This window comes from Ctenopharyngodon idella, chromosome 6, assembly GCF_019924925.1.
Source record: "Ctenopharyngodon idella isolate HZGC_01 chromosome 6, HZGC01, whole genome shotgun sequence".
Taxonomy (NCBI): domain Eukaryota; kingdom Metazoa; phylum Chordata; class Actinopteri; order Cypriniformes; family Xenocyprididae; genus Ctenopharyngodon; species Ctenopharyngodon idella.
Genome location: NC_067225.1, coordinates 1924126 through 1935648, shown reverse-complemented (window position 1 = coordinate 1935648; position 11523 = coordinate 1924126). Strand labels below are relative to the sequence as shown.

The 11523-nt window shown below is 36.7% G+C and overlaps 1 protein-coding gene across 1 annotated transcript; it reads left to right on the top strand.

Annotated features, from left to right (window-relative positions):
• Positions 1–6472, top strand: LOC127514583 (THAP domain-containing protein 6-like). Its single transcript, XM_051897550.1, has 2 exons — positions 1–4157; positions 4480–6472. The coding sequence occupies exons 1-2, from the start codon at positions 4078–4080 to the stop codon at positions 4712–4714; spliced, it is 315 nt and encodes a 104-aa protein (XP_051753510.1). The 5' UTR covers positions 1–4077; the 3' UTR covers positions 4715–6472.
• The last annotated feature ends 5051 nt before the right edge of the window (positions 6473–11523 follow it).

The window sequence follows — 11523 nt, the reverse complement described above, 5'->3', positions numbered from 1 at the left end:
AACGACAGGGGGCGACTCTGAGAAATTGTTCTCTAAATCAGCAGGAAGCAGCGGTGATAAGAAGAAAGGTACATGTGATGATGTTTATTCTAGTTTACACTTCACCAAAACCACACTGTAAAAAGAATCATATAAAACCCAGTAAACCTTCAGATTATTACTTGTGACATTTAAAAAAAAATATATGGATATGAGAACATGTATACAACTAAATTAACAATCTCTTAAATATTTTCTAATTTCACTAAACATTTTCATTTAGTTTCATGACAATGGCATTAACAAAAAAAGTTAAATGAGTATCAAGCAAGGCACATATCAGTTAAATAAATATTAATAAAAGAAAATTACACATTTACTAAAAAAAAAAAAAAAAAAAAAATTAAAATTAAGATGGGGTCTCTTCATTCCTCTTCTAAGAGATCAAGGTCTCTCATTATTCCAGCAAATTTCTGGGCCTTTTTCATTTTCATACATTCCAATGATGGAAAGTAATTACAAACAAAGTCTCTTTTGAATACAGAAAAATAAGGTTTCGTCTTCATACATTTGCATTTATGAATGAAAAATTTTCCCAGACTCAACATTACATTAATAAAAAATCAATAACAATAACCAACCAATAAGACATATTTTCCCAGAAAATATTTGAAAACACACAAGAAAAAAAAAAAAAAAAGATGATCAGTTGTCTCTATATCAACTTGACAGAAAATACAGGCATTTTCTTCAAAACTAAACCATTGTCTTAAAAATTCACTTGATGGGTATATACCACTGAATATTTTAAAATGAGTTTCCTTAGTTTTAGGAGCAACTGGACAGCTAATATACTGTGTTCACAATTTTTTTTTTTTTTACAGATGATTTATCATAAACTTGCAAAACACCATTATGATACAGAAGTGTCGGATATAATATGGAATTGAAAATAAAAGAGCGAATAAGTTTGTTGGGAAGCATTGCCCTGAGGTCATTACCATTGAAGAAAAGGGGTGGGAGTTCACAAAGTCCATCTGGCATGTTGACAGAAGTGTTATCCAAAAAAAAAGTGTACCAAATTTATAAAACTTTTTGGAATGGCATTCAAAACATGCTCAAATTGTTTGCGTTCAAACTGCAAATTATATTTAGAACAAAATTTTTTAAAAGATAACAATCTTCCATTCCCATCCATTAAATGAAGAACTGACCAAACACATAGAGACTTGTATTGAGATAAAAAATAAATCTATTGTTCCATATGGGGATTCTATGTGGAGTAAAGTTGTAGTTATATAGCAATTTCCAATATAACAAAATCTGCTGGTGAAAGGACGATAGTTTGATTGGTAGTCTGGAAACAGTGAAATCACATCTCAGTAGGAAATCAATTCCACACAGTTTTTTAAATATACCTCTGGGAATACAAAACCAGAAACTACTTACATTTGTTATAAAATTTCACCTTCAACATTCCATTCATACAATAAAAGTCAAAGGCTTGTAAACCACCATTTTCGTAATCTTGTATAAGTTGTGCTCTCTTTATGTAGTGCACACGTTTTCTCGATATAAAATTTAAATTATTTTGATTAACGGTCTTAATAGCTCTATTAGAAATAGAGAGACAAGATGCAGGATAAATACACCTAGAAAGACTTTCCATTTTAGTTAAATAAATCCTTCCAAAAACAGACAAATCCCTTTGCATCCACGCATTAAGCCTGCCTTTGCATTCATTCCATCTATTCCAGACATTTTGCTTTTCCATCAAGACCTCGTCCTTAGAAATGTCTATGCCTAAATATTTGACACTCGACTTAATCGGAATGTTATATACAGTTTTAAGAGGGCATTCATGTATGGTAATAATTTCACATTTGCCAATATTAAGCTTTAAACCTGAAAAATTGGAAAAATAATTAACTACATCAATTATTTTAGGAATTTGGTTAAGATCTTTTAAAAATAATGTTGTATCGTCAGCCAATTGACTAAGTACAATTTTCTGTCCAAACACATTTAAACTTTCAACATTTGAGTTTTTAATTAGGAGAGCAAACATCTCTGTAGCCAAAATAAATAATGAGGGTGAGATGGGGCAGCCTTGTTTAACTCCTCTCTTGACATCAAATCTGGGTGAAGTACCTGTTGGTAGGGCAACTGAGCTATTGGTATTTGTATAAAATAATTGAATAATATTACAGAAATTTTCACCAAACCCATACATTTTTAAACATTTAAAAATAAAAGAATGTTCTAACATATCAAAGGCTTTATAGAAATCTAAAAATATAAACAGTTGGATAAACTGTGTTTCAAGCGGTTATTATATATGTGGGTTTGTAATTTATAGTCACTGTTTAGTAAAGTTATAGGTCGTAAATTGTCCAACAATCTACCATCTTTTCCTGGTTTGGGAATAAGTGGGATAAGGCCTTGTCTCACTGAACTAGGCAAAACCAAAGTTTTAGTCATTTCCTGAAAAGCTGCAAAAAGAAATTCCCTTAGTAAGACCCCAAAATGGCGATACAAATTAGACGTAAAACCGTCTGGGCCAGGTGATTTATCTAATGACAAACACATAACAGCAGAATCAAGCTCTTCAGTTGTTAATTCTGCATCACATAACATTTGAAATTGTTCATCTATATGAGGGACAAATTGTCCAATTTTTTCAAAGAGAGAATTAGGGTCTAATATTGAAGAGGATGACGAAGATAAAACCTGATAAAAGTTGGCGACTTCTTTAACTATTAATGGTGTATTAGAACACTCTGCCCCATTAATAATTAAAGTTTTAACAGAGTTTCTTTCTTGACGTTTTTTTTCCAGTCTGCAGAAATAAACTGAGTTTTTCTCCCCTTTTTCCATCCACTTAGCTCTTGATCTAATATATGCCCCCTTAGCTTTTTTCATATAGATTTCATCCAACTGTGATTGCAAAAGTAACAATCTTGATCTATCATCCTCCGTTAAACTCAATTTGTTAGAATATTCATTTATTTTTTAAATAAATGTAAGATTTGTTTAGCTGTTTACTAAAATATTATTATTTAACAAATGCACAGTTTCATTGCACCATTCCTTTTAGAATATTAAAGTGCAATTTGATTTGAAGTAAATGAAAATACAATTTTAGTTCAATAATAGTAAATAAACAAAATAAAACTTGAGCACATAAAAGAAAACCAGAAAAAATAAGAAAAATCTGCACATACATATTGTAATCAGTTTCAAACACTGAACTCTTACAAAGTTACAAGACCTCTTCTTTACAGATCTGAATCTATTAAAATAATTTTCACTGTTGTACCATGAATAATTATTTTCTCCTCATATTAACGCATAACAGGTTGGTGTCACGTTAAACTTGAGTTTTTACATGTAAAATCCCTCATAAACTCAGTTTCGTGCAGAAATACTGATGAATAAAGCAGTATGAACATGAATTTTTGTGATATTTTGTTCATGTGACAAGCAGAAAGCACTTAGTAAATTAATTAAATGACGCAATTCAACATTACGCATATACAATGGCATTTTCAACACATCTTTTCAATAAAATAACGCATCACAACATCACTGAACATCACTCTGATTGGTTTTAAGAGTAAATCTACTAACGATGATCATAAACATTGAAATAAAACAGAATTATCTTAAACTATGACTCACCAGAGTTCGGGATTATGAGGGAAAAAGTGAACTGTTTCCTCGGAGCATATCATGCATCACGTAACCTTTTTTTAATACAACGTAAATTAGATGAATTTAACAGAAAAAAACATAATATTTTGTGAAATACACAACAGAAATAACCTTTTTCACAGTTGGATTCAAAACAGCAATCTCACAACGCTGTATAACGCTGGCTCTGCTCTCTTGAGAATGCTCACCTGCGCACCTACAGGCCAAAACCATAACTGCACCCATCACTTTAAGTTAACCCTTTCCTGTTGCTTTGGGTGGGTTACACCATAGACATTATAATAAACACTAGACGCCCTATTGGCTGCTGGACCGTACGTCAACGGCACCGCCATATTGTGCGGGGCAATGTTCCCATAACGCTCATAACTGGAATTGCGAAAAATGCCTGCTTCGTGTGCTGCTTGGGGCTGTACAAATCGCTGCACAATTGAAAACAGGTCTCGGGGAATTACCTTTCATAGGTAAGATTGAACATTTGTTCTGGTTGTATTTGGTCATTATTTAATTATATTGATAGTAGTTGGCCACCGGAGTCAGTCAGACTAAAATAGCTAGCGATGTTGCTAGTTAGCTGTGAAAGCTGAGACATGAGTTTGATTTCTAATATAGGTTTAGCTTATATTAGATCTTATTTTATAAACTAAATTTCCTGAAGTTTAAAATATGCATCTTTATTTTCTTAAAACCGACTTTTATGACAAGTACTCATTTCGGCTAGGTGACTGACATTTTGTGAATCTTACTGTAAATTTAGTTAGTTGGCTAGCTTCTCACACATTTAAGGTTTCCCAAAGACAACGAGTTGAGGAGACAGTGGGAAGTAGCTATAAGAAGGGAAGGTTTTTCCTCAAGCGAGTTCTCTGTGCTTTGCAGTGGGCCCTTCAAGCCGGAGGGCTTTGACAGGTCAGGTCAGTCTGTCAGGATTAGGGATGGAGCTGCACCATCGGCCTTCTGTTTCCCGACTCATCTGCAAAGAGTAGGTTTATCATCACTAGATTATTTAATAGTTTACAATTAAATGGTGATTTGTTTATATTTTTGTTTCTTTTTTAGCCCGTTGCAACCAGCCTGTGTGATTTGTATTCGATGATTTGTTTTATTTTCTCAATGGTGGTCAATTCTAAGCTCAAGAAAAGCTAAAATTGGGTTAAAGACAGAAAATGCCTTTTCCACAATAAGAAAACTTTATTTTATTTAATGTGAAAATTATATTATATCTCAGTATTGGCGTTTTCACAATTATGTATGCAAGAATAAAGCAACCAAATACATGACAAGCCTGAGCTTTGACCATTTCTTATTAAAATAAATATTTTATATGTCTAACTATAGAGATTTTAAGTAACTAGAACTTTTTGTACACCATGTACATTATAAACCACTGAAATCGGTTGATAAATGTGAACGTTATTTTTGTTTTTATCCAGAAAAACCGCAGCTCGCCCGTTTACTTGCACTTGTTATCAGCGCAGTCTTGCCCCACACAATATGGCGGACTCGTTGACGTATCGCAGCAACAGTCCAAAGAGGCCAATAGGGCGTCTAGTGTTTATTATAATGTCTATGGGTTACACCTGCAAAAGAACACATTGAGCTTTTTTTTTTCCTTACAAAACAAAAATGTAGCTTTTCGTTTTGTACTATCTCTTAGACCCCTAACATTTAGTGAAAGAAAAGAAATGCAACTGTTAAGTTTAAACATAGAACAAGAATAACCGTATTAACAAAACAATAAAAAATACCTTTAGGGGATAGAATAACGCTGGATATTAGGATTTAACGGAAATCAAAATATAATATGAACTGATGCTCTGGCAGATGAGTTTCATATTTAGTTCTCACTAGTCACAGCCTCTTCATTGTTTCATGGCAGATTTCAGCCCATGTTCTGATTTGTAATTGAGATTAGACGGCCGTTGATGTACCCCAAAGGACCACGATAATACGCCTTCTTACCAGCGCTTCTGGCTTCCTGGATGAGCGGCCAAAGAGCTGCACCAGCACTCCGGTCCGCAGCTGACAGATCCTCCGTGAACCTGATTCCACGTTCAGTGCACAGCTGAGAGTTCTTTGTAATCTTCCAAAATTCGTCCCTGTATTGAGGCATGGCAAACTGAACAATCATTTGACGGTGTCTTCCACTCTCCTTTTTTCCAATCCGGTGAATAGAGTAGACGACATCTTCCAGCTTCTTTGCCAGATGTGGAGCTATGTTACTCAAAAGTTCAGTCACCTCTTTCCATGCATCCTCGTCAGCATGCTCTTTCATCCCTTTAATCCAAAGATTCCATCTCCGTTTATATCGTTCAAGCTCTGATGTCTTCAACCTTAACTCCTCATTGGACTTCACAAGAACTGCTGTTTGCTTTTCCAAGATGACATATTTTTTCTTGTTACCCTTAATCTCTGCAGCATTAAACTCCACCGACTTGGAGATTGTCGCAATCATGATGCTGTTTTGTCTCATTTTGTCTGGGATGTCCTCCAACTTTCTGTCTTGAGAATCAAACCTCGCCGTTAAGGAGTTAATTGCCTGCAGCAAGGCTGCATTGGAGATGTCACTGTCGTCTGATTTCACCTTTTTTTTGCAGAGTTTTGGTTGGAGTAATGTGTGAAGCATCCCGTCTTCTTTCCTTGGTGTTCTCTTGGCCGTAAATGTGATCCGTTTCCATGGGTACACTCTGGGCTCTTGTTTGCTAACTGCGTCATGTTCGCGTAACGAAGTTATCTTGTTCAATGAGCTGATCTCAATCTTATCAAAAAAAAAAAAAAACAACACAAATTAACGCAAAAAGCGTATTTAAATTGTCACTTGAATTTCTGCAGCTGGTTTATGAAAAAACGTCAATAAAACATACAAATTGAAATAATTTTGTCAGAGCTTAGCAAAACATGGGCGCCTAGCTCGCCATCTTGCCGGAAGTTTACCGCCACACGAAATGACTTTGCTCACACTCAACGCGTCGCGACAGCCAACGTCGCGATGACATCACTTTTGTCACGCGCACCCAAGCGAACTTGCGGACACGTTGAGTATAAATCAGCCTTTAAGTCCACAAGACCGAAAATGCATAGAAGTGTGCCATTTGGGATTAAGCCATAGTCGGATACTTTTCTTTCCCAGCTTTCCCAGGAGGCCACGGGAAAGGATACATCATTATCGATGTCGCAGGACAAAAAGCGATGCGGGTGTGAGTAAACATGGTTGAACTACTGTAGAGTAAACTGTTGAATTATGAAGGTGTAAAGACACTAGACAGTATAGTATAGTTGTGGATTTGCTGTAAAAACATGTATAGCTAACAGGGGAGCTCTAGTAAGCACACATGCATCTCTTAAGTGGATTTACATTAATTCTAAACCATATACATCTTAAAGATGCTTACTAAATGTTAATTTAACATCTGACAGGAAAATTGTCTATAAGTATTGCAGATGAGCACATCACAACATGAAACAGACATCTGATCAGAATAATGTATGTGTGCTAATATGTAGAATTCACTGTTGACAACACTGTTTACATTACATGAATGTAAGTAATGTAAATAAATACATCTACAAGTCAAAAAATATACAGTAACTAAACATAATCTATTTTATTTGTATGTTAGTACTGTTGATAAATTAAGGAACATTTGTGTAGGATAAAAAGTGAGTTAAAACATCAGCAGCTACCTCAACATTTAAATGTAGTATTGAGCACATAAATCACAGAGGTAACATGAATCTTCTCTGGATGTTACAGGAGCAGGTGAGCACATGTGTGTTTATCCAGTGGAGATAGGCTGATAAAGGAATGCTGCCATCAAAGGCTTTGAGTGAGTATACTACAGAAATTAATACAAAATCTATTTAAAGGGATAGTTCACCCAAAAATGAAAATTTGATGTTTATCTGCTTACCCCCAGGGCATCCAAGATGTAGGTGACTTTGTTTCTTCAGTAGAACACAAATGATGATTTTTAACTCCAACCATTACGACCTGTCAGTCGTATAATCCATGGGAACTTCGTCTATAAGAGTAAAAAAAAAACATGCACAGACAAATCCAAATTAAACCCTGCGGCTAAGCCGCATATTATAAATATCAAATTTTCATTTTTGGGTGAACGATCCCTTTAAATCTTAAGTTGTAGTTTATTTAAATTATTGTAATTATGTAGTTATTACAGCATTTTTCTGATTCTTGATTTCTGTGCATTTACTGCAGAGCTTTTGTGGTGGAGCAGGGCCTGCAGGGCAAGGTGACGGCGGCATTTGTGGAAAAAAGGGAAAACCTGAAAAATATAAAGTAAGATCATTTTGTTACTTCTAATACAGAAATCAAATGACGTGCTGTTAAAATGACTGCTTTTGTATTATGTTTGTGCATTTTTGTAGGATCTGAAATGTCCGCAGACTGGTGTGAGCACTGAAGATGGAGAGCCAACAGCAGCATCCTGGAAATGGTATAGTGCCATGGATGAGACCCTCCATCAAGTCAAGTCAAGTCACCTTTATTTATATAGCGCTTTTTACAATGTAGATTGTGTCAAAGCAGCTTTACATTGATAACTGGTACATTATTTGGCTGCACAGCAGCTCTTAAAAGAATAGTGTCAATGCAGGCAGATCAAAGCACTGTTGAATATCAAATGTCAAGTCAAATGTCAAGTGTCCCCAACTAAGCAAGCCAAAGGCGACAGCGGCAAGGAACCCAAACTCCATCAGGTGACATCAGGTGGCAGACAAGTGGCAAATATGTGTTTAAATGGAGAAAAAAACCTTGGGAGAAACCAGGCTTAGTCGGGGGGCCAGTTCTCCTCTGGCCAACAGTGCTTTGTTACGATTCAGGTAGCTATCATTAGTCCGACAGGATCGCAACATTCAACGTATTTACGTATTTACATCACTCCACCTGCCCTTTGCCTCATCTGGCCCGGATGTCGCTGTGGTCTCTTCATCCTCAGTGAGCCCAGAGCCTGCAAGAGCATCTAGAAAAAGACCAAAAGACATTAAGGATGTGATTCTGGTCAAGTTTGTTCTGCTAGTTTCTGTTCATACAATGGAGCCCGACTTTCAGAAGTTTCAACAGCATCATCAAATAATGCCTTGAAGCTTCTGGAAATCAGGTTCTATTGACTGATATTGTATGAACAGAAACCAGCAGGACAAACTTGACAAAAAACACCTTTTGTGTTCAGAAAAAAAAAAAAAAAAAAAAAAAACAGGGATTGAACAGTGTGAAGGCGAGTAAATAATGACTGAATTTATTTGTTTGGGTGAACTAACCCTTTTTGCCCCCAAAAAGAAATTGTATGAAATGTACAGTATGTATGCATTTATATTATAGTACTGCCTTGAAAAAGTAAACTTTAAGAAATAAGCAGCTTTATTGAGCATTTGTGCCCAAGACACTAACAAAAAAGGATTTACAAAAATCACATTTACATTTATTTGCATTTATGCATTTGGCAGATTTTTATCCAAAGCGACTTACAGTACACTTATTACAGGGACGATCCCCGTGGAGTAACCTGGAGTAAAGTATCTTGCTCAAGGACACAATGCAACCTTCTGCTTACCAGTTCAGTGGCTTAGCCCACTACACCACAAAACTAATAAAGCTACAACAAAAATTAGCATGTAATTGTAAAAATGTGAAATGAAATATGGCGAGAAACTGAATGCTGCCATGAAATGTAAAATGTTTTAACCTGTTTAAATGTTTTACAGGTAGTCATGCTCATGTAGAAGCAGGCACAGTTTGTAGTGGATACTGCCTCGGTGGTTTCTATTCTGCCAGAGACTTTGTACAGACGTTATTCTGGTGCATCTCCACTATCTGCTCCTAGCGTTCAATTGGTCACGTACATGAGAGGACACATTCCAGTTTTAGGATTCCTGACAGCTAATGTTTCGCTAAATGGAGTTACTGCTACTGTGCCCTCTACATTTTCAAAAGTGGGTCTACCTTATTATGCATGGATGTGTTTAGAGCACTAAAATGTACTATTAACCATGACTGTACCATTACTGTTTCTACTCCTTCTGCTTCAGTCTACAGTGTTGCTATTGCTGAGTCAGTGGGGTGTGTGAAGGGCTTCGTGCACATAGTCAAAGCTCACGATGATGCGGTGCCGGTCCAACAAAAACTTCATCGATTTCCCTTTTCTGTGTGCCAGGCAGTGTCAGAGGAGCTACAATCCCTGCTAAACCAAGGTATTATTGAGCGAATCGATGCATCAGTGAATAAGAACCAAGTTAATATCTAAATGATTCAGAATTAATATTTAACACTTTATCAACTATTCGTCCACTGATAAGGTTAAGGTATTTTACCAATTCTGGACAAAATATAATCCCGTGGCCAACAGTAATAATATCATAAAGTGATCACTGATTATGAGCAAGGTGACAAAAATCGACAGTTTAAGGCAGTAACTTGTAAGCACATAGCACAAGACACTTGTGTATATGTAAAATCAAACAAGACTTTATTGAACTACTCTAATACACACAAACTAATCTAACGAAAACACACACATTCATTCATACAGTGACAGGGAAATTGTGATATTGTTAACAGAGGATGAATGGAGTCCCAAATGTCTAGCGTTAAACATTATTCAACCTTAGTTTGCTTGCTTAATAAGAGTTACACCAGTTCAGCAAGAATGAGGAGATTGTGGTACTTGCGTTTGGATGCTCCTGTGAGCGTGTGTATTCCTTTTGTGACGCAGTTGCTGGAGGGAATCTTCGGTGGCGCTGATTGGCTGGCGGTCGGTCATTGTTGAGTTCTGAGGGACAACACTCGATGGTGAATGGATCCTTTTGCAGGGAAGGAGCCTCGTGTGCCGGTTGCCGGGTTACGCGTTGCTGTGCAATGAAGTTCTCTGCGTCTCAAGTCGCTGGAAGCAATGGACTGTGAGAGGGTTTTCTTCGAGGAAGTTCAACGAAGGCTCATACAGGAGAGTTGATGAGTTTTGAGTGAGCTCTTGAAGAGGTACGTGCAAAAGCAGGACAATGGTAGAAGTCAGCACAAATCAAAGCAAAAGCCAAGGCAAAAAGCAAAGCCAGACTGCTTGTCATTGGTTTTTAACCATGTCCATCTGACCCATCCATCCGAGTGTTTCCACCAATCAGATATGGTTTTGGGCGAGTCCTGCACCCAGTTCTCCTGTTCTTGCATGTAATTAGCATAATGTCCACATGGTCATGTGCGCCCAAACTTTTGAGAGTTTTAGTCATTAATTCATATCATTGGCAGCAATTTTGAGACTGTTTCTAAGAGTGAATTCATTGAAGTTTCTGTTGGTTTAAGAGAAATTCTGGAATGTCTTTGAAATGCATAGCTGGGAAGAGGAGGTGTCTTGGGGAATGTCACTGTGTGGTCCTGTGGTAATTTGGGCCTTGGGATGTCTCCACAAGTCTCTGTTTCCTGATAAGGCTGTGGATTTACGCATTACGGTCAAAAGGTGTTGCTTAGACAACTGGTCTTAAAGTTTGTGGAACAAAGGAGGGTCTCCTTTATTGATCAGCTCTGTTAATACAAACCCTGGTTTGAGATTTTTATGGCTCACTAATGGTTCAGTCGGGGGACCTCTGTGATCTTTGGAATGTGGTGTTGTGTTCATTCGGTGGGCTTTGTTCATGGATAATCCTACACAAACATCTGCGTTAGAGCGTGTACCATCCTAAATGCAATAGTGCAGTCGAGTACTAAAAGAGTTTTGCAAAGTTATCATGCAACTCCTCACTCTACGACCGGTGTATCCCCATCTGAACTTTTGTACAACCGGAAAATGAGAACGAAACTGTATATTTTTCCTGTGAGGGGGAAAA

What these genes read in the sequence shown, in the direction of transcription:
- LOC127514583 (XM_051897550.1), top strand. Translation starts at nt 4,078, where the DNA reads ATGCCTGCTTCGTGTGCTGCTTGGGGCTGTACAAATCGCTGCACAATT. An exon ending in CGGGGAATTACCTTTCATAG is followed by an intron (nt 4,158 to 4,479) that starts GTAAGATTGAAC and finishes CACACATTTAAG; the next exon opens with GTTTCCCAAAGACAACGAGT.